Source organism: Thalassophryne amazonica, chromosome 9 (assembly GCF_902500255.1).
Source record: "Thalassophryne amazonica chromosome 9, fThaAma1.1, whole genome shotgun sequence".
Taxonomy (NCBI): Eukaryota; Metazoa; Chordata; class Actinopteri; order Batrachoidiformes; family Batrachoididae; genus Thalassophryne; species Thalassophryne amazonica.
The window spans coordinates 48570470-48595093 of NC_047111.1; the positions used below are offsets into that span (position 1 = coordinate 48570470).

The 24624-nt window shown below is 39.4% G+C and overlaps 1 protein-coding gene across 1 annotated transcript in view; it reads right to left on the reverse strand.

The window, feature by feature from the left end:
* Positions 1-24624, reverse strand: part of LOC117517096 (gamma-aminobutyric acid receptor subunit beta-2) — a 204106-nt gene that overhangs the window by 10440 nt on the left and 169042 nt on the right. Inside the window, exons 6-9 of the mRNA XM_034178007.1 lie at positions 14017-14154; positions 9167-9319; positions 1966-2210; positions 423-563 (exon numbers count right to left, since the gene is read on the reverse strand). Coding sequence (XP_034033898.1) covers positions 423-563; positions 1966-2210; positions 9167-9319; positions 14017-14154 — 677 coding nt within the window. The remainder of the gene's footprint in view (positions 1-422; positions 564-1965; positions 2211-9166; positions 9320-14016; positions 14155-24624) is intronic.

Here is a 24624-nt window from a genome sequence, read left to right on the forward strand (position 1 = left end):
CTCAAGCAGACCAGACTCAAAGGGTTGACCCACTGCTTTGACAAGATAATAACCACTTTTGACCTGGCTGTAGGAGATAGATGGTTATTTTCAAGAGGTGGTGGTGATGGACTGCCTGAGCTTTTGCTATCCAGGACCAATGTGGTTCTGCAGTGTGGTGTGGATGCAGTACTTGCGTATGCTCCCAGACCTGATCAGTTTAAAGCTTCAAATCTATTCATGTTTTGAAACCTTGTATGAAATTGGACTACCATTTTGTGGGCTCACAAAAAAGCAAATGCTTCATGAAGCCTCATTTGACCACCACTAGAAACAAAGCTTCAAAGTGGCTACATCATGATTTCTTATGCCATACTGTAACTATGCCGCAAAATTAATGTGACCTTTCAGTTTTCAGCTTTGAAATAGGTTTACATCATTACCCTGTTCTTTTGATCGGCCAGTCCGAGTGCTGCATCGTCCATAAAGATTGGTTCCCACATCGAGTCGTGAGTATCGAGTTCCCTTTGTTTCATTCTTGCATACAGAGTATCATCTCGGCCAACCACACTCCCCACCAGCCACTGCAAGCACAAAATCTCAATGGTTAGATGAGGACATGAAAAGCAGTAGAATTTCTCCGGCAGAAACTTTAGAAAAGTGACAAACTCTTGTGTTAGCAAAGAAAAAAAAAAAGAAAAAAAATAGAAAAAAGAGAATTTAATTTGTCCATTTTTATCGGGGATTCTACACATGGGAAAACATTTTTGTGTGTGGTTTCACTTCACTTGAGGTTGCTGCATTTTAATGCAGCTTCTTAATAAAAGCAAGTTTTTTTTTTTTTGAAGTCAGCATTTTGAGTTCTGATATCAGTGTGGCCACATGCAGCTAGTTTATGGTGGTTACGTTGAATCCCTGCTCTGGAGCATTTAATTCAGTTCAGCTGGGATCACGCAATGGTATATGGTCCATTCTACAAAGACAAACAACCAAGCGGCTGAGACCTTCTTCGGTTTAAGGTAACAGATCTCATTTGTATTTCAAATTCAGTCTCAGTCTGGTTTATTTTCATTTGTATTTCAAGTACAGTCTCAGTCTGGTTTATTTGGCACACAGAAAGCAGGGGATGTCAGGTAACCCTCCATTTGAAGTGGTGACACTTTCATTCTTTGTAATTATTCTGAGCTTCACAGACAGCTTTATGAATAATTATTTCCAATTTTCACTGCAAAGGACAGGAAACCATCTGTAGCCACAAATATCAAGAAAAAGAAAGTGTTTTTATTTGAAAATGTGAGGAAAAGAAAAACGGACAATTTTTCATTTTATATATATATATATATATATATATATATATATATATATATATATATATATATATATATATATATATATATATATATATATATATATATATGTAAAGCTGCTCAATTGCTTGTTAACACAGACAACTAACCAGCCGACCACATGGCATCAACTCATTTTGTCTAGATGTGGTCAAGACGACTTGCTGAAGGTCAAACTGAGCATCAGAATGGGGAAGAAAGTGGATTTAAGTGGCTTTGAACATGGGATAGTTGGTAGTGCCAGACAAGCTGCTCTGACTATTTCAGAAGCTGCTGATCGACTGGGATTTTCACCCACACCTATCTCTAGGGCTTACAGAGAATGGTCCAAAAATGAGACGATAGCCAGTGAGTGGCAGTTGTATGGACAAAAATGCCTTGCTGATGTGAGAAGTCAGAGGAAAATAGGCAAACCAGTTGAATGGGTGGCTGTGTGAGGCTATCATGTCAATAGGGACCATCAACTCTGAGGAATGTTTCCAACACCTTGTTGAATCTATGCGACAAAGAATTAAGGCAGTTCTGAAGGTAAAAGCAGGTCTAATCCGGTCTACTAGCAAGGCATACCTAACAAAGTGGCCGGTGAATGTATATATCCTCCACAACAACAGAATAAAGGTGGATAGGTTAAGACTCTTACTTTGTTTGGATCCATTCTCATCTTTTCATTGTTGGCTGTCGATGTCTTTTCAGCTGCCTTTTTCTGACGTTGAGGCCCCCGTCCAAAGAAAATGTAGTTCACAAGGGCATATTCCAACAGAGCCAAGAAGACAAAGACAAAGCAGCCCATGAGGTACATGTCGATGGCCTTCACGTAGGGGATTTTTGGAAGCGTTTCTCTCAGGTGGGTGTTAATAGTAGTCATGGTGAGCACCGTGGTAATACCTGGTCAAAAAAAGACTGTTCAGGATTGCATTCTATTATATGGAGTGAGGAAAGCTTTACGGAGATTACTGGAATATCCAGGTGTGTGGTTAACCATTATTTATTACAGACATTATTTTTCATCATGGTGCATTTGATTAATAATGAATCATGTTAATGAAAATGTTAAAAAAAAGTGCAGTCAGCATATGTGCTCATGCTACGAAGGGTCACTGAAAAGTTTTGAGCCGGACTCAGAATAAGTGGGGTGTGGTTCTCCATCTTTTGCATTCTGAGATTCCAACATTTCTCAACATTGATCTCAGTGAGTCAAAACTTCACACAATTTGAGAACTGTTGGTTTCTCAGAATACAAAAGATGAAGAGCCACACCCTACTTTTTGTGGATCAGGCTCAAAACGTATTAATCTCCCCTCATACAGTAGTGTTCAGAATAATAAGTGGTAGTGCTATGTGACTAAAAAGATGAATCCAGGTTTTGAGTATATTTCTTATTGTTACATGGGAAACAAGGTACCAGTAGATTCAGTAGATTCTCACAAATCCAACAAGACCAAGCATTCATGATATGCACACTCTTAAGGCTATGAAATTGGGCTATTAGTAAAAAAAAAAAGTAGAAAAGGGGGTGTTCACAATAATAGTAGCATCTGCTGTTGACGCTACTAACTCAAAACTATTATGTCAAACTGCTTTTTTAGTAATCCTGTGAATCACTAAACTAGTATTTAGTTGTATAACCACAGTTTTTCATAATTTTTTCACATCTGCGAGGCATTAATTTTGTTGGTTTGGAACCAAGATTTTGCTGGTTTACTAGTGTGCTTGGGGTCATTGTCTTGTTGAAACACCCATTTCAAGGGCATGTCCTCTTCAGCATAAGGCAAAATGACCTCTTCAATATTTTGACATATCCAAACTGATCCATGATACATGGTATGCGATATATAGGCCCAACACCATAGTAGGAAAAACATGCCCATATCGTGATGCTTGCACCACCATGCTTCACTGTCTTCACTGTGAACTGTGGCTTGAATTCAGAGTTTGGGGGTCATTTCACAAACTGTCTGTGGCCCTTGGACCCAAAAAAAAACAATTTTACTCTCATCAGTCCAGATTTGTGAGAATCTACTGACTCTACTGGTACCTTGTTTCCCATGTAACAATAAGATATATACTCAAAACCTGGATTAATCTTTTTAGTCACATAGCACTACTATTATTCTGAACACTACTGTACCTATAGTTGACGCTAACTACTTCTAAATATTAACTGCACAAGGTTTGTTTTTTAATGTCCTGTCACATTTTGACTCACTGTGGGCTCACTTTTCACTGCCTGCAAGTCCTGTACCTCTATGGAATCTATATAATCAAATGTGCACTGTAGATTGAACTTAAAAATGTCTTTTGTGCAGTTACAATGTCACAAATCATGAAAGAAAAATGTAAATGTAAATTTCTTTAATCACTTTATTTGCCAACAACAAAAATTATGTATACAATATTTTTACAAGTCCTGCAAAAGGTTGTTTTTATTTTATCAAATGTCAAAATGTTGGGTAGTCCCAGAAACACTAACCAAAACATTATCTATGCTGTTGGAGCCAGAATGAAGTGGCCAGTCAAGGAACTTCAACTTTTTTGTCTTTTGGGTGGGCCTCATCTGAGCTCATTGAAGCTTATCGCTTCATTTCACACAAGGTTTGTTGCTGGTATGTAGCACTGACAACAATGGTGATGTAGAAGAATAAAGGCAAAAAAAGTGAAGTACAACCTGACCTTTAGACATCAGCACATCAGCCAACAACAGTTTCAATCTTTCTGCTGCTTTTCAGATCAACAGAATAGAATAGAAACTTTATTGTCATTGCATATGTATATACATACAACGAAACTTGTACTCTGCACCCATCCTAATTACAGTTAGACACAATCTAACCACTAAGAGCAGTGGGGACCAACTCCAGATGGAGTCACGTCCTTGGTCAGGGGCAGAGAAAGTAGCAGACCCTATATAAGCATGTTTTTGATTGCGGGAAGAAACCGGAATGCCCGGAGGAAACCCACACAAACACAGGGAGAACATACAAACTTCACACAGAAAGGCTGAGAATCGATCCCACGACCTTCTTGCTGTGAGGCACCTGTGGTAACCACTAAGTCACCATGTCACTCTTCACCTAAAGGGGAGTTTACTCAATGTCTTCAAACTAACTCTTGACTACATTGCACCAGAAACAGGGAGGTTATTGGAAATTCAATTGTAAACCCTGAGCTTGTTCATTAGCAGAGAACTCCAACAGAGAAAAGTTGTTGACAGTTTTTAAGGACTCATCTAACAAGCTGTGGATGTCAGCTGGACTCATATTAATGGGTTTTGATGTTTGACTATTATAAGTGGGTACATGCTGATTTTTGTAAATAATTGCATTTTTTATAGGAGTCTGTCCATTCTGGATTAAACCCTGTATTCTAATTTTGGTGTGTCTAACTCCCTTAATCACTTCTTCGGACTTCTTCTGTGTCTGTTTCTCATTACTTCTCGCTACACTTGTAGCATTGCTTTGAATAAATGATTTGATTGGTTGAATGGTGATGATTGAGTGGTACATACTTTGATGACCATAACAGCAAAGAGCAAAGATGCAAAGTTAAAATAAGAATTATAAATGCAGGAAAAGTTGTACAGCTTAAAACAGAAATGGTTTGTCAAAATCTACTGATAGGTCTGGATCCATATAGACCAATGTGTGAGCCCGGTCCGTGACTGTGGTCCACCTATTGGTGATGGTGGGTCTAGAGTGTACTTTGAAAACATAATTCATTTCTATCAAGAATCTCACCAACTTATTACCAGACTGTTAACAAGTTTGTCTGTGACCGCTGCTCTGAATAGGATTCAGGCAATTTTCCAAAGCTATAACTGCAAGAGCTCAAAAGTCACAACAAAGGATTTCTGTTGCACAGCAGATATGCAATTCAACCATTACATGTCCATTTTAATGGCCACAGTAAAGTGGTGCACAAATCGAGTTTATTCTTCCAGTGACCAAACATTTTACAGCTCTTTTGACCCACCTCCATTATGGAACATTACTATTTTTCATTCAGTCTCTGGCATGTTTTATTTTTTTACTAAATGCAGCTCAATCTGTGAAATTGCCTTTTTGTCTAAAGCGAGGGATGGCTGGAAGGATGGAAAAAGCTCTCGCATCAGCCAGAAACACAACACAGACTTCACAAGCTGCACAGGATTTTACATAATCAATGATGACGCCGAGAAAATTGTGACTTCCAGAAAAGCAGAGAAGGCTGTTGAATCAACAACCGGGTCATCCATCACCATGTTTCTGTGAGCTCCGGCAAGATTTGCTGCACTCATTTGAATATGTGATCCTGCTTACACCCTCAGCAAACACACAGTACTGTTTCCATAAAGAAGTCATATTACACACACTTTATTGGTGAGCTAACAGAGGCCAGCAGGTGTCTTTGAAACAGGTGTTCAAGTTTATAACAACAAATACCCAGTAGACAGTGCGGCTATGCACATTAAAAAAATAACGTTGAATTTTTAGGTTGGTTAAAAAAAAATACCTGTTGCATGATACGTTCCCTATGAGGGTGTCTAGAGGCCATTCGCTTGCGCATGTGCCAAGCAAATAACACAGATGGTTGCCAGTGCAAATCAGCAAAGATCAATAGATTGGTCAAAAGAAGAGAAGGATGATTTGTGCATGAAAAAAGTCTTATTTGTTTTCTAAGCGAAGTTTGTGTAACACAGAGGGCCCCTATCGACCACCTGGTGTACAGCAATGCACAGTGCAGTGCAAGGGTCATTGCTTGTGCACAGGTAGTGAAGTTGTTATTTTCCCACCCAGCGACCGTATTAAGTAGCATGTATAACTACAACCCCTGGCAAAGATTATGGAATCACCGGCCTCTGAGGATGTTCATTCAGTTGTTTAATTTTTGTAGAAAAAAATCACATCACAGACATGACACAAACTAAAGTCATTTCAAATGGCAACTTTCTGGCTTTAAGAAACACTATAAGAAATCAGGGAAAAAAATTGTGGCAGTCAGTAACGGTTACTTTTTTAGACCAAGCAGAGGGAAAAAATATGGAATCACTCAATTCTGAGGAAAAAATAATGGAATCATGAAAAACAAAAGAACGCTCCAACACATCACTAGTATTTTGTTGCACCACCTCTGGCTTTTATAACAGCTTGCAGTCTCTGAGGCATGGACTTAATGAGTGACAAACAGTACTCTTCATCAATCTGGCTCCAACTTTCTCTGATTGCTGTTGCCAGATCAGCTTTGCAGGTTGGAGCCTTGTCATGGTCCATTTTCTTCAACTTCTACCAAAGATTTTCAATTGGATTATTTGCAGGCCATGACATTGACCCTATGTGTCTTTTTGCAAGTAATGTTTTCACAGTTTTTGCTCTATGGCAAGATGCATTATCATCTTGAAAAATGATTTCATCATCCCCAGACATCTTTTCAATTGATGGGATAAGAAAAGTGTCCAAAATATCAACGTAAACTTGTGCATTTATTGATGATGTAATGACAGCCATCTCCCCAGTGCCTTTACCTGACATGCAGCCCCATATCATCAATGACTGTGGAAATTTACATGTTCTCTTCAGGCAGTCATCTTTATAAATCTCATTGGAACAGCACCAAACAAACGTTCCAGCATCATCACCTTGCCCAATGCAGATTCGAGATTCATCACTGAATATGACTTTCATCCAGTCATCCACAGTCCACGATTGCTTTTCCTTAGCCCATTGTAACCTTGTTTTTTTCTGTTTAGGTGTTAATGATGGCTTTCGTTTAGCTTTTCTATATGTAAATCTCATTTCCTTTAGGCGGTTTCTTACAGTTCGGTCACAGACGTTGACTCCAGTTTCCTCCCATTCGTTCCTCATTTGTTTTGTTGTGCATTTTCGATTTTTGAGACATATTGCTTTAAGTTTTCTGTCTTGAGGCTTTGATGTCTTCCTTGCTCTACCAGTATGTTTGCCTTTAACAACCTTCCCATGTTGTTTGTATTTGGTCCAGAGTTTAGACACAGCTGACTGTGAACAACCAACATCTTTTGCAACATTGCGTGATGATTTACCCTCTTAAGAGTTTGATAGTCCTCTCCTTTGTTTCAATTGACATCTCTCTTGTTGGAGCCATGATTCATGTCAGTCCACTTGGTGCAACAGCTCTCCAAGGTGTGATCACTCCTTTTTAGATGCAGACTAACGAGCAGATCTGATTTGATGCAGGTGTTAGTTTTGGGGATGAAAATTTACAGGGTGATTCCATAATTTTTTCCTCAGAATTGAGTGATTCCATATTTTTTTCCTCTGCTTGGTCTAAAAAAGTAACCGTTACTGACTGCCACAATTTTTTTTCTTGATTTCTTATAGTATTTCTTAAAGCCAGAAAGTTGCCATTTGAAATGACTTTAGTTTTGTGTCATGTCTGTGATCTGCTTTTTTTCTACAAAATTAAACAACTGAATGAACATCCTCTGAGGCCGGTGAGTCCATAATTTTTGCCAGGGGTTGTATGAACATGTGTGCAACCATGGGCCCATTGGTCCATCGCAGTGCCTGTGCACTGGTATTGTGTGACAGCACAAAGCAAATGCACTAAAAAAAGAAAACCACTTCAGATACACCTCACATTAATGAGATCATAACTACACTCTGGAGCACATAAGGATGCATGTGAGTGGATCACATTAATACAAAATTGAATTGAAAACAAAAACCTTGAATCACTCCAGTTTCAACACTGGTTGTCTTCCTCTCCCTGGAGTGACTGGTGGGTGTAAGGAGGTTTGTTTCTGCACCTGGTGGGATATGAAGGAGACTGGGTGGTCGGAAGAGGAGGTAGAGGACATCTTGTGGAATGAGGCACTAAAAAGCTTCACCTCAGGGAGTTGTGGTGGCAAGGAAAGGGTTTTGCTTGCAGAACCCTTTCATTGCAAGAAAACCTGTCATTCTTCAACCAGCCACCAAAATACAAAATGAGTCAAATGCCAATGTAATGCCCAAAACATTGCATATTGCACTATGCACTCTAGATTGGGCACCATAGACCATTAAAAAATGACCCAGAGGGACAGAAAATCCAAAATGAAGAACTACTTTGATGAATGACTGGTGCTGAAAATGTACCATAGTTTCTTCTTTAATTTCTAGAACACTTTCACAAGTGTTGCACTACAGTGAGTTGTGGACCATCAATGGGACTGCCATATCTGTTTTTGCATAAAGTAAAAATTAGCCCTTATTACAAAAAGTGAAAGAAACACTGAGCAGGAAGGACAGCATCTAATGTCTTGTCATTCAATCTGTTTCAGTTTTGAATGTATCTTGTCCACCAGTGAGTCCCAAAATGTGCGCCATGGCCCCTTTGTGGACTATGAAGGTATGGCATTTGAGACATGAGGGGTCATTAAAACTGTATTTTAAAAAGTCTTTGCCTTTCAATTTTCTTATAGATTTTGAAACTATGTAAAAGGTATAATAATAATAATAATAATAATAATAATAATAATAATAATAATCACCGTTGTCATCATCACCTTCATATGCACCTGTGGTCTTGTAAACAAGAATCATAGCAAATGTTTCACCTGGGGTTTGAACTATTTATCTAAGATCAAATATAACACGTTTTTCCCCTGTTTGGTAGATTCTTTCTTTTCTTTTCTTTCTTTGAGTTTTCCTGACTGAATGTGTCAGTGCTCTTGCTTCATGAAATGTTTTCTTCAACTTGTCATGCTACCTTCATCTCCATCTCCAGTGAATGCTGTGAATGTACTGAACTGAAATGGGAAAAGTTGCCCTGGTCAATCCATTTCACTGCAGTCTTGTCTACCCTTGTTTAAATGTGTCCTTGTTATACTCTATTTGCACAGCAGGTCTCACCTAGAGCCACTCTAGCAGCAGAGGCATCATAGTTGATCCAGAATGAGACCCAGGAGAGGATGGTAATAAGGATAGAAGGCATGTAAGTCTGCAAGATGAAGTAGCCAATGTTTCTCTTCAGCTTAAAACTCAGGGATAGGCGAGGGTAAGCACCTGCAAAGAGAGTATAGAGGGGTAGAAGCAATAACAAACATAAGCAAATGGCAGGCATACTATAAATCATGATATTAAAAAGGGCATTTAATGAGGATAAAGTTATCTGACATTGGTCAAATTAAAAATAAACTTTGTTTTTGCTTTAATTTTACTTATGTAATACACTATAGACCTGCCTGCCATCAGCTGAACATATCTAGACTTATTGTAGGCAGCAGTGCTTAATTTGTAAAGTGGGAGGTCCCGGAGCGCAGTAGGTTGGGTGGCTCCGGTGCAAAAAAAAAGAAGGGCGGGGGGCTTGCGAACAATGCTGTGCACCACACTTAAAATAAACTGCACACCCACACACACCTTCACAAATGACACTAACACCCTGCCTTTTCCTCAAAAATTACTACATTTATGTTTGCTGTCTGTCTCTGTACTTTTCTGTCACTTTTGCGCTCTTTTTCATACTTTTTCCTCGTTTCAAAAGTCACCGAATGCACTTTACCGTAATATATGCAACATATAGCATACTGAAAGACGTGCGGACGATTTCGCGCGTTGGCACGAAGCAGCTCAGGATGCGCAGCAAAAAAAAAAAAAAACACTTCCGTGTTGGAAACCATTCAGAAGATTCAGACGGCTTTCGATGGCTTTCAGTCGAGTGAGTATCCGAGAAATTGTGTAACAGCTGGACATGCCCCAACATGTCCTGTGAGACTTCCAAGACTGAGGTGTTTTTTTGCTGCGCATCCTGAGCTGCTTCGTGCCGACATGTGAAATCCTCCACATGTCTTTCATTACAAAATCTCCTGTAACAGTGGAATGTGCCGCAAAAGTGCTATGTCCAGCTCTGTTGCCATTTCTGTGGTAGTCACATGATGTCCCAGATCAACACAGCATTCAGTTTAGAAATGATCTGGTCGATCCAGCCTGTTGAATGGCCGCTCGGCGCGCCGCGTGCCCTCCGCCGCTGTGGGCCGTCTTTAAAAAGGTTTTAACAGTCCATAATCCGCGTGACGCCGACAGAATCTTCACCGATTTCCAACTGAATCTATCAAATGGTTTCCAACTGCCTCTCTAACAGTTTCTGAAAAGAATTTCATGGAGCAAAGCGGCAGTCTCTCAGCAAGTTCTCAGACAAAAGAAATCCAACGGGAGGGGTGGACCAGTGCTCACTCAAAGCCTGCCCACAGGCGAATGACGCAACCGACAGGTGTGGAAAAACTCACGCATGCGCACGAAGGTTCAAGCTTGGCTGATGTAATCACACGTGATTCAAATCCATATAGTTTTTGAAAAAAATAAAAAGGTACGATACTTTTTGGACAGACCTCATATTGGCTAAAAATTACTTGCACCACGGAAAGCACCTTTTTGGAGTTGCACTCAAATCTCGTGGTAATGCAAATTACAATAACAATAAAGGCAATTCTGATTCTATACATGCCAATAACTGCTGGTAATCTCATCCACATAAAACCCTTAAGCGATTGCCTTGCATAAGTGAGAAGCTGGATGTCTAGCATCTTCTTACTTTTAAAATCTGATAAGACTGAAATGATGATTCTTGGTCCAGTGAGACATCGGCATCAGTTTGACAAGTTAACACTTAGCCTAGCTTCTTGTGTCATACAGTACACTGGCAAAGTGAGGAACATTGGGTAATTTTTAATCCTACACTGTCCTTTGACCGCCACATTAGAAATATTACGAGGAGTGCTTTCTTCCACTTGTGAAATATAGCGAAGATTCGTCCCATTCTGTCTATGGCTCATGGTGAGACCCTGATTCATGCGTTTGTCTCTTGTAGATTGGACTACTGCAACATTCTATTTTCTGGTTTACCGCAGTCCAGTATTAGGGGTCTCCAATTGGCTCAAAATGCTGTTGCCAGAGTTTTGTCACAAAGCAGAAAGTTTGACCACAGTACATCCATTTTAGCATCTCTTCACTGGCTTCCTGTCCCAGTGAGATCTGATTTTAAGGTTCTGCTACTAGTCTATGAAATTGTTCCCATTACTGGCACCTCCCTACCTAGCTGACATAATTAAACCCTACATACCGGCCCGGGCTTTGTGTTCTAAAGGTGCAGGACTACTCAGTGAATAAAAATGGTGAATAAAAAGTCTGTGGGTCACAGAGATTTCTCTTATCGTGCCCCTATTCTGTGGAATGATCTCCCTGCGTCAATAAAACAGTCAGATTCTGTTGACACTTTTACGAGTCGTAAGTCCAGACTTAAGACACACTTATTTTCCCTTTCATATGGCTAGCATACTTGCATAGTATGTTGCTATGCTTTTTACGCTTTTAAATTAATTTTATTAGTGAAACGGAGCAGGCTGCGACCTCAACTTATCTAAATTCTGAATCTTTTCGTGAAGCTTAGGGCTAGTGGCCGGTGATCACCTTAATATTTCTTTTGTTCTTCTTGTTGCTTAATGCTGACAAATTATACTGTATTTGTTGTCTTTCTGATGCCTGAGTCTGTTTTTTTTTTCTCTCTGTTTGAGGTGCAGCTCCTTCCAGAGATGGTTGTGGTGTCTCTTTCTGAAACCCTCCTGTACTGTGCACTGGCAACATTTCCTGTATATTCGTTTTGTGAATTGTTTTGTAATTTGTGTCGGTAGCATGGCCCAAGCAGAAAGTCACCCCTTTGAGTCTGGTCTGGTTGAAGTTTCTTCCTCAGAGGGAGTTTTTCCTTACCACTGTCGCCTGTGTGCTTGCTCTAGGGGTTGGCAAGATTAGACCTTACTTGTGTAAAGCGCCTTGAGGCAACTTTGTTGTGATTCGACGCTATATATATGAAATTAACTGAAAAATAAGAACTGAACACTTTGTGTGCAAACGTATCATTTGCCTTCAGCTGCGAGTGGTCACTTCAGGAAGATACCAACTGTGATACTGTTGCTCGTTTGTGTGTTTGGTCGCAGTCACACCTAGTGAGATAGGACCCTAAAAGCTTTGTAGGTTTTCACCAGTTTTTTGGCAGTTTTAGACATGCTAAACTGGCTAAAACTGCTTTTGACAGTCAGGGTCAGTGCTGTTTTACTCATTATTATTGTTGTTGTAACCCTTAACCTATCACTAACCCTAACAAATATGCAACCATGCATCTGTGAAAGTTAAATGGGAAAAGGATGTTGCCCAATTTGTGAGAAGGTGTTTCTGTGAATTGTTCTTTTCAGCAGGTTGATTTCTGCTTCTCTGTCTGAAGTGGAGCTGATGATGGAGTTGACACTGAGGAGTTGGGCTGTTGAGAGGCCATGGATTTGTGGATTCTTCACCTGTCCAGCTGACCAAGTCCAACACAGTTCTTCCTTGTTTGAGGCATGAGAAGAGAAAAGAGTGACCTTTTGAAATTCAGAGGCTACTGAATGTGAGTGTGTTGATGATGCCTGGATGTCTTCGAGTGATTTTATGAGAAACTGAATAAAACACTGACTTGCCATTTGTACTCCCTGTGGAGATGGACTTTTGATATTTTTGAGACATCAGGTTGTTGCAGCCACTGAACTCTACATGTATATGAATTGCTTATCTGCAGCATTTCTGTCCTTGCATGCTTGACATTACTTTTATGCACTTTATTTGTTATTCTGTAATTGTGGTCTGCCTGAGGCTTCTTCCTGTCATCAAAAACACCTGAGGGTGTTTTTTTTTTTTTTTTTTTGCCTGGCCACTGTTGCCAATGCGCTTGCTCAGGGGTTGTGTAAGGTTAAGTGCCTTGGGGTGACCTATGCATGATTTGATGCTGTACAAATAAATGTAATTGAATACCGCATGAGGAAGTCAGGTAAAATGTAAATCCTACATTCCATATGGATCAAAATTGAAATAACAGTTCACCAGCACTCCAGAGACACACTGCCAATTGTGAAAACATATTTGCAATTCATAGTTACACATTGTGCATTCGCCTGGAAATATTTTGTTATTAATAGTGCAGTGTTGAACATGGTACCCTGAAGGCAAATCAAGTCTGTAATTGGCAAAGTCTCTACAATCTCACTGTATTATATTTTTGCTCTCATTCAATGCTCCAGTTGCCCCAAAACTGTATTCAACACGTCCAACTACTTGCTTGCATGACAAATTCCTGAATATCAAAATGTCAAACAGATTAATATTTTATTGTGCAAAGGCATAATCTTTGTTTGTTACTGTTAAATAAGTGAAAATGTCATCTGTCTTCAAAAAGAAGTGCATTAACTCAGACAAACATTGCTTACATTTACATAATATTTAGAATTTTTTGGTATTTAATGGGGTTTATTTTTTTTATAATACCAATAATTGCAGACAGCAATGTGTGTCAGTATTTATAAGCTGCCACAATGTTAATTTTGTAGTAACATCTGGGACATACAAGTCCAAAGAATTAAAGCATGCTGAAAAGTAGCAAAAATAAATAAATATATATACTACACCATTATATTCTACTTTTTTTTTCTCTGTCCAAGATTCTGGCCCAGCACAAACAGAATTTGTATTTGTCAATGGTGAGGTCTTCTTTCTTTTGGTGGTGGGTTATGGGGTAATGGGGTGGTGGTGGGTTATGGTGATGGGCTATGGGAGCAATCTTCTAGGTTCGCTGTATTCACTGCCGAGATTACTGATAATCATTGCAGAGGTAGGTGTAGATGTAAAGTTGGTTGAAACACCAGCTGTTTCAACCAATGCAGAACCTTTTAAAACAATAATACCTGTTGAGAAGACAACATTCTTGGAAATTAGCTTATGATCCACAATGGAGAACTGGGGCAGTTCTATCTTGTCCACTCCTGTCACAGCATTCTTCCCTCCTCGCCAGTAGAACTCAATGTCATCTGTGGTGTATCCATCTAAAAGAAGAGAAAGATATATGCCAGATTGTTAATTACCTCTAGACAACATAATAAGTCACTGTTGTTTCTTAGGGGTCCACTTAATTAATCACCTTTATATAAATCAGATTAGCTAGTAATACCATGTTGTAAGGAATTTACAGTGGATGTGGTAAATGACTTTTTATTCACCAATCACATAAAAACAATGTTACGCTGAAAGTTGACTATGTTTTGAAGAGAATCTGGATGACCAGTGGTTTAGAGTGGGCTCGAGGAAATCTACTTTATAAAGTCACCTGTCACCAACCATAGATTACAAATATTTTGAAAAACCCTTCCATGACTTTGGCCATAGATTTTCTGAAAAGCAGCTTTTGAAGTTCACATGTCTTGGCTATAAAAGTCACTTTCTGGACAGTGCCTCACTTGGCCTGACTTTCAACCAACCCCTAAATGTGTAAAGGGGCAAACTGTGGCCAAGACTACTGTGGCCTGGGCACAATGAATAAAGGCAAAACATGTAGTTACCAAGCTAGCTAAGGGTAACATGCTAACTTTTCTCAACTGGAGGGTAGTTTTCATCATGGATGGCTTGGGTATGAATGAAAAATCACGTCTCACATATAGAAGGGCACAGACTTTTCCTGAGTGCCCTCTGGTGGACATTTTTTGCTGCTGAAAACATCACTGAACTCAATACAAATATATGTAATTTGGTCACTTCTCAAAGTGTTTGGACTTGTCAATAAAGTCAATTTAATGTACAATGGTTCATTTTAGGTCAGACTGGTGTATAAAAGTCAGGATTCCAAGGCAATGATAGCTGTCAGGTGACTGATAGAAGCAAGTTAGAGACAAAACCAAACCAGCTGATTTCAATAGAGTCACGTAAATACGAATTCTCGCTTTTGGATTCACCATTTTACAGGAAGTGACGTGTACCCGTGGCGTTCCATTGCCACAAAAATCATGGCACCATCATTCTGGCTGACATCATAAAGCTATCCATACCTGGTAATTAATGCGAACACCGCTAACGTACAAATGAAATTACACTAAACTTTCATTCAAAAGAAATACTGGAACATAGACTTTTTGAATGATGCATTAATACAATTAATAGTACAGCAAGCCAGTCTCAGATATTTATATTAACATGCAATGGTGGGCACAGATAACCAAAAAATTAACTTTGATAACAGATAATCAGATAACTGAAAAGTTATCTTCGATAAAGATAAAACAATAAACCACCCAAAAATGTATCGGAAGTTATAGATAACCGATAACAGATATAAATTCCAATATTACCACTGACACAGAACAAATTTAATAGCTTATAATAATATTAAAAACAACAACAGACCCCAACAATGAGACCACACTTTTCTTTCAACATTTGGCCTCTGCTGGAAGCTCTTGTTTACTACACAGCTCCCAGCACAAAGACACTCCGAGAGCAGCCATAAAGCCAACTCTCTATCAATTATGACACTCCGGTCAGGCGCAGGTCTTGAAAAATAAAGTCATGCTGACTTATGGTTTTGATTATAAATAACATTAATACCGATAGAATAACTCCATTAATGTCAATTATGTCATTTGTACAAAGTTAAAATATAACATATATCTTTTAATGTTGAATAATGCACTAATTCTGAGGTTTTGTAACCTAATTTTAAAAATGCTTGTCGCTGTTCAGCTTTGTTTATTTTGTTTATCGGTTTAAAAGTTATCGGACAAAGATTAATCGGTCCGATAATGGTTTCTAAAGTTATCTAAAAAGATAATCCGATAAAGAAAACATTATCTTCGATAATTATCTGGTATCAGATTATCGAACGTGTGCCCACCACTGTTAACATGCTTAGAAAGGATAAATGCAGTTGAGTCCACAGTAGCTAGTGGCCACTGCTCATGGGTTTAGCTGCCACAAAGTGACCATGCTCCTCATTATTTAAAACTTAAAAACATTTGAAGGCTGAAAATAGGTCAGACCAGTGAGTTACAAGTTCACTCTCTGAACACCTACTATGAATGAATAAACGATCTCCAGAGACTAAAACTATTTCTATATCAGTCTGTAAAGATGTCAACACATTTCACAGATAAGCAGGAGTTGGTATATGAAGGTTAAAATGATCCTTTCCAAATTGTAAGTTTCTGAATGCACATGTGGGATGCTTGATATGAAAACCCAGTGATATCAATTAAGTCTAAAAGGCTGATTTTTGCACAGTATAACCCTTTAAATTGGTAGTTTTCTTCTTTGTCAATATCTGTGTGACAGTGTGTGTTGCAAGCTTTGTTTGGGACATGAGAACTAAGTGTTTGCACCTGCAGAGGAGCTGGCACATGTACAAAAGGGCATGTTTTCAATGAGCATAAGAGGCACATGCCAAGATGTGGAAAAGAATCTAAATCAAAACATATGAACCTGTTTAAGGGCCCCTTCACACATAGTGAGAATTTGGCCGATTTGTGTGTAACATGCGCATGAAGCAGGACTTGTATGCAAAACGTGTAGAATCGTAGCTGCTTCTAACACCTTGTACACCTGTTGCTTCAACTATTTGTGCACACAAGTGGCTCAAAGACAGAGTGTGCGCAGTGAGAGCCCAATGAACCCTCTCACGGCAGGTGTCGTTCAAATTCCAGGTGACACGCACGAACATCTAACACTGCTCACATGGCACTTAGAAAATGTGTGGCCATGCGTACTATTAACACAACAATTGTCAGCAGACAATCATTGTCGTACTGGCAGTGAAATTTGTCAAAGTGCCCCACAAGTGTGGCTGTCGTCTGTGCGCTGAACTGACAGGAGGTGTGGCCACTGACAGAAGGGGCTGTGGAGATCTGTTGATGTGGACATCCCAGCTGGACAACACGTACTGTGTTTGGACGGACATGGACTAACAACTGCCCACTGTGACACGCGTGTGTGTCTGCTGTCATCACGTGCACATAAATAAAAACATATATTGCTGTGGCGACACTGACAGGCTGGCCCCAGGTTGAAACGGACCGTCAGATCTTAACACGCAGTGGGCGATCTGTCACTTCACCCACGTGAGCTCTGTTCCACATGATGCAGTGTCAGTCCTGTGGCGCGCCATCCACAAGATACGTGTGTCGAACAGGACAAGCATGCAGGCCGGCTGGACACGCCTGCAGGCTGGCTGGACAGGTGCCAGCAGATGTGGACATGATGAGACGAGCGAACTGCTTCTCATTCATTTCATTTCATGACTGTACGTCTGTGACCATGGGTCATCTACAGAGGAACAGACAGATCATATTTGTATTGCCTGTTTAATGCAATGATTTTATATGGTGTGTAGTTTTATTTTTTAAAAATACGTCCATGTCCTTCCTGATATCAGGCAGTTTCCTCCATCTTTCACAGGCCACCTATGTTAGTTCAGTGGTAAAGTTTCTGACTGGCCATCAGAGCTTTTGGAAAGCACAGGTTCGAATCCTGTGAGGGACATGTATCTTTTATTTATTTATTTTATTTTCACAGCAGCTACGTGATGTGGTTACACATCACGTAGCTGCAGTCTACGTCTATAGCAGCATAACTAAGGGATGGTTCAGGGTCACCTGATCCAGCCCTAACTATAAGCTTTAGCAAAAAGGAAAGTTTTAAGCCTAATCTTAAAAGTAGAGAGGGTGTCTGTCTCCCTGATCTGAATTGGGAGCTGGTTCCACAGGAGAGGAGCCTGAAAGCTGAAGGCTCTGCCTCCCATTCTACTCTTACAAACCCTAGGAACTACAAGTAAGCCTTAATGACTGAAGGCTCTGGTGTGGAATGGCTGGTAGAACCAGAAACACTGCGTTTGGTGACTTGCCCAAGGATGTACCAACAAGCTGTAATTTAGGAACCTTTCAAAGTAAATCCTGTTCAAACCATGATGCTAAAGGAGCTGTGCTTATCTTTAGTTCTGGGTACCTTTGAGGGTTACTCATAGTTGGTTGAATAAAAACAGCACAACAAAATCCCAGTTTACATCCCCATTACAGTATTTTTGTTTCGTGACAGCGCATTTCCACATTTATGCATCAATTTTGTACCCTTTTGGCTGTCATTTATTTCCATTTTGTGAGGTCAGAAGCAGAAAGATCTTCATGAAGTTGTTCAGACACAGTAACAAATGGGTAGAATTATCTGACTGTTACAAAAGTTTCAAGCAGCCTTTGTGCCATCATTATTCCTTTCAATATGGGGGACTCAAAAGCTTATTTAGTTTTTCTCTTTGGCTTTGACTCTTCAATTACTGCCATAATTGGACCATTATTCACCGTGCATTGGAGTGCCGTTAGAATGATTTTTAGTTTTAGTTTAGTTTTATGTTCTTGAAAGTGACTGCTTGACCCCGATCAAGCATAGCATGACATAATGGAAGAGTCTCTGAATAAATGTTGGCAAGTAAGTTTGATCACAGACACACGCAGTTAAGTGCATTCAATTGCCCAGCAAGAACACAGTGTTATTGCAGTAAGTGTAAGGTGCAGAATAGAATGCACTAATAATGACGGTTCCTGCCTGGTGGTGTCACTAATACACCACTGGAGGTATAAGCTCCTGTAAACACCTTGGTCTCAATGTAAAAAAATAAAATATTTGTGTGTGTGTATAAAAGACAGCAAGCTATCTCAGACTGCTCTTGTTCAGTGTTTTAAAAGTGCAATATGATTGTGGTAAAATTATCAAACGTGTGCTGTTTCCTAAGTGTTAAGATATTTATTGTGCATTTTGGTTATTTTATTTTTCATTTTATTGTTTGACATTCTGTATTGGACTGACTTAGAATAATTAGTGTCATTATTCCACACACTCTAATACAATAGATGGCAGTATGCCCCTCTGAAGCTGGTTTGCAATCTGCCGTCAAACACAAAGAAGTTTCATTATTGTGTATTTTCAGACTGTGGTGACAATGTGACCAAGACGAAACCCTGAAGATACATAACAGAATGAAATTGGCACATGCTTCAACTAAACACACATTCAAGTTGAAAATACCCAATACGAAGGCCATGATAATAATCCATTCCTTGGCAGAGTTTGGAATTAATTGGACCAGGTTCAGTGGAGCAGTTGGTGGGTTAATGCTGGCTGGAAACAACCATGCAAACAACACAAATTATAGGTCCGATTTCGGTCTGTAATTTTAACCTGGTATCAAAGTGACTGCTTAGTCAAATCCACATCAAGCAGAATCAATTTATTTCAAAGTCATTTATACAAATTACTATCTGATGGTTCACTTTTGTGGATCATGATGGGTCACAACATCACAATAAGTTTGAACCTGTTTAAAACTTTTGCGATTGGTTGTAAAATTCTACAACACCACTATGAGCACCAGTTGCACAGTGTGACATGCTCTGATTGGGTATCAGATTGTTTTTTTAATCACTATAGTAACTAATAGGGTGGCAAGAAGGATATAACGCAATGCTAAGATACTTGTCTGTATGAGCATTATGTACTTTGTCATTTGTAGTTGTTTAATAAATAATTAAGATCATATTGTCTTACGTACAATTTGTACAATTTCAATAAAGCCCCTTTATCAATCAATCAAAAATAATATTTACATTTTAACGGCAACTGCCAGAGGCTTTAACAAGACCGAAGGTTGTGCAAAACAAGGAGTATTTGTAGATTACCCACTGGGCATTTGCAGGTATTAATGAGACAAATTTAACATCATAGGAAGTTAGCTTTGAGTTTGCTAAATGTCCTATAAATCACTCCAAAGGTGTTATTAGCTTCCAAAACCAGTGTTTTCAGTTTTAGAAGTGTTTATTTCTTGCTAACTTTTACATAATAATATTTGAGAAAGGTGTTATTTTTAGCCAAAAACAAAGTGAAGATAGCAGGGAGCGACATCACCATGCTAACATCTGTGAGATCATACCATAAAAAATAGGCACAGAAAGTGACATTTTAACATCTTAAAATACCTCTTAGAATAGGTCAAGATTAGCCATCTTTGAACTTGTCCAAGGTCATTGTCCCAAGAATGATCCCTGCAAATTTGAAGACTCTGGCAGTTATAATAGGACTGGACATATGCTGATCACAGTGGACCAATGGAAGGATGAAAAACCTTCCTAATACCCGATGACCATATTTGATGGTCTCGGGTAAAAATGGAGTTACTGAATGATATGTGTTATATACAGTAAGTAAGGTAATCTAGGGTATATGCAACTACATGTTCAGTACATTTTCGACCATGTACAACTAAATTATTGAAAACTAGAACGAATGTTTCATTAGACATCTTTTCATCCATTTCATTCAAAAGTTTAAAGGGAGGAGACATGCAAACATTCATATTAATGTGAACCTCCTGCTACTCTGTCTTGTGCATTTGTTTTGGACAAACCAGGAGAGACACAGTCAGCTATGTTTCCAGTGGACAGGAGTAATAAAAAAATGAGTAACATAGTTCTCTGTCATAATCCTGAATGGCAAGAGCTCCAAAAAGCCAAAGAGAAGTTTGTAATTTAGACTGAAATGCACATCTTTTTAATCCCCTTGTGTACTGAGTGCTCTGGTGCTGTTGCCATGTCTGCTGGCTTCAGGGCAGAAGAGTATCAAAAAAGAGTGAAAGGAAGTGAGGAGAAAAGGAGAGAGCCTAGCGGTTACTGTACATCAAAGGAAGGGTGGTTCACTAAAACCTTGCTGAAATACACAAACATGACACACACAGCCAAATAAAAATCTAATTTTCTATAGCATTCAGTGTATGCGTAGGTGTATTTATCAGGCTTGGTGTGGGAGCATGAAATCATGTATGATATCCTTTACACCACACTGGTTCTGAGGGGCAACCACCCAGGCAGAAAACTGGTCCACCCCAAATTAAGAAAAAAGTAGCCACCTATCTGCAGCAGTCATGTAAGCAAAGTCTTGGCCTTTTTCAGTTGATGAGGTCCTCAGTACTGAGGCACATGCATATTGGATCACGTCTAAAGAAGTGCGCAACACGTGGCTAAAATGTTGTAGCTGAGGGTCCCTCACAGTGGAAGTAGTACACCTCATCGGAGTCTCCCTAAGCAGCCATTTGTGTGACACAAAAGCCAGCATGATGGTTAGCAAGTATCACATTTCTATCTGATGCCTTCAAGGGTGAAATATTTAGCTAAATAATTTCATGACTATACATGGCAAGTCAAGTCAAGTCTAGCAGCATGTGCTGGTACTGCGCTTTGGGTTAGTATCGCCTTGGGTCTTGGATGGGAACCACCCAGGCAGACATATGGTCCATACCTACATCTTAAAAATAACCATTTATTTCCCACAGACAGGTGAAACTTGGGTGACCCTTTGGCCTTCTCTAGCTACTGATGTCCTCAGCACTCAGGGACCTGTGTGCTGGATCATGCACAGAGAAACGGGCCACACAACCAAAACATTAAGTAATTTCAGCTTTACCCAAGGATCCTCTGAAGAGACCAAGTATGAAACACATCCCGTCATCACATTAGATCACTGGTTAGTGTCTCTGTCTCAATCATATAGCAAGACAGGCAGCACCAGGACTCTAAAGACTTGCACCCCTGTTCACCTGCAAAGATATCGGCACCTCTGTCCAGCGATCTCATGACTCCATAAGCTCTCCCCAGGCACCTCTCAAAGGGCGAGGACCCAGAGACATGCATGTGACTGCTGAGACAAGTGAATGTCTCTTCAAGTTCAAATCTTTCACCACATACAAATACAAATACAAATGGCTGAGTCCAGGAAGTCCTTAACCCTATAACACCAAGTGCATCATATTTGATACAGGATTTTCTGAGATGTCTACATCATCATTGTGATATTTTCTTCCACAAAAAACCCATCATATACAATGAGATACTTGTAGTGCACAGACAAACCACCAGGTGTCAGTATCTTATGCATCAGATGGCCTTCAGATGATACATTTAAAATGGCTGCCTCCAACAAGTGATGCACAGCAATTTCCGTAAGAAAATCCAGCATTTTATAGGTTTGAAATGTTATGTTTGCTCTGGATTTAAAATGGATGTTTTTTATGCTAGAACACCCAATGTAGCAAATATGATACAAATAAAAACTCATATGCAAAAAGTTTTTTTTTTTCTTTTTTGGTAGGCTTGTTAAAAGGTCCAATAAAGACTCCTGTTTCAAAAAATTAGAATTTTCTTACAAGTATTTAATGGGGTGGGCTTTATAACGCTTGAATCTTAGTCTTGATCCAGGACAATCTCAAACCCAGACACTGATTTTTTTTTTCACTGAGCTTCTCACATGCTGCAATCAGAGCATCATTCTGCAAAGATGACAGCGCTATAAACAAAATTGAGGTCAGTAAACATTTCCTTGCCATCAAAAGCACCTGGTTTCCACAAAACTACCTAACATCCAGTCCATGCAAACACTGATTAGTGTAGCAGCCAGAAAACACACCAAATGAATGCCAATTTTCAATGGGAAAAAAAAAAAAAAAAAAAAAATCTTAGTCTCTGCCTCCACTCTGCGCCCTCAATATACATGATAATTCATGTTTTGTTTTTTTTTGTTTTTTTTAATCCAAGTAGTAAACATTTTCTCATGTTAACTGTTTTATGATGAACAATGAGTTTTCAGTGTGAGTGGGAAAACATATGGTGCTTTTCTCCTGTCAGTATGGCAAAATGTGGACAAACTGGACCCTTCAGTTTTAAGCTTCAGTCACAACCCATCCTCTAAGACTGGTCTAAGACCATTTTTTGGACAAATCCTACAATGACTGTACAATCATCCCAGGATAATTTTGTTCCTAGAGTGGTCCTAGAGTCGTCTTATCATCTTAGGGCCACTGTTGATCATGCTCAACATTTTCTAAGAGCTGTAAAGATGAAATTTATTGCAAGATGATGGTACAATCATTGTACGACCATTGTAAGACGTATGTACAATTAAACCCTAAAAATGAATCCCCAATGTTATTCTTAGGATTTGTAAGATTATTGTACAATAATTGTACTGCTAGTAGGATCCTCCTACAATGATTGTAAGAGGCATTAGAGCATCGTGTGAGAATGATCCAGGTATAAAGGGTTGGCTGCTTGATCCATTGTCAGCAACTATAGTATCACTCTCTGTCTTCCTGTTACTCCTCCCGAGTGCGGAGTTGTACAGTCTGATGGTCTGAGGGGCAAACTAGTTTTTCAGTCTGTTGGGCCTGCACTTTCACGGTCTGTATTCATACTGAAACTCAAGATCAAGTGAGCTTTTGCCCTTCTCCATGGGAGGTTTTTGTCCTCCCTGAGCTCGCCTTAGGACACCTGCATTACTGTTTGACAGGTGTACTGCACCAGTCAAACTCCGCACCTACCACTGTTCCCGGAGCGGGCTCGCCTCTATGCCTCACCGGGTAAGTGCAAAAACAATAAGAGTAGTGGTATTTCACTACTCCATTGATTTTGCCAAGCCTGTTCCCTTGGCTAGGTAGTCCTAATCATAACTATACCCATAACCCCAATGCCTCACCCCCCTGTGTCAACCCAAATGTAATGATACCATCACAAAATTATTTGATATCATCATAGTTTAAATCACTTTACGTGCTGTCACCACAAATTTGGGGTGAGATCAGGTTGACGCTTGGCGCACACACCCAGTGTAGTGTGGTTTGGTCAGCAACACAACTAACTGTTTACTTCCAAATACAGTAGTAGTAGAATACAGAAGACATGCTGCAATCTATTTCCTGTCAAATGTGTTGTTCTGCAGTGCTATAATGTGAATTGTTTAATGCAAAGTAATTGAACCAAATGCATTTTTTGACACTCTAAGAGTTTCATGCTCTGCCTTCTGCCCAACATGTTACCACTGCCCATGACATATATCATAGACTCTGAGTGTTTCTGCAGTAACAGGCAGTTTGCTGGTGTGCCTTTTTTTTTTAATCTTCAGTGCAGCTCCTTACTGTATGGTACAGTTGGAAAATTGTCATTCCAACACTTCTGAATTGTTGGATGTAATAGGCTGGTGCTAGTAAGACCTTAGATTTCATTGGGGAGCATCACCGCATTAGATTTTGACTCACCTGAAACCATATAGGCATTAACTCTACAACAAATGAGCTTGTTATAAAATAGGGCTTAAGGACAATAAGCTAAGCTCTTTTGATAAAGTCAACTGTCATTAAGAATGCAAAATGCCATGTAATGATTATAGCACAATTAAGAAATAATGTAATTTGATGGCAGCAATAAGTTAACTGGGAGACAATTACATTTATTTCAGTTAATGTTTTTTGGAGCTGGGAGTGGAGAGAAAGAGAATAGAATTAAATGAGGAGTGCTGGGAGCAATGTAATCCGGGGAGATGGGTGTTGAGGACATGGTCCACAATAACTCAAAATCCAGAGGAAATTGAGGAAATTAGGATCACAAAGTCATCTTAAACTAGCCACCAAGCAGCTGCAAGATATCCACAAAGACCAGAGTTTA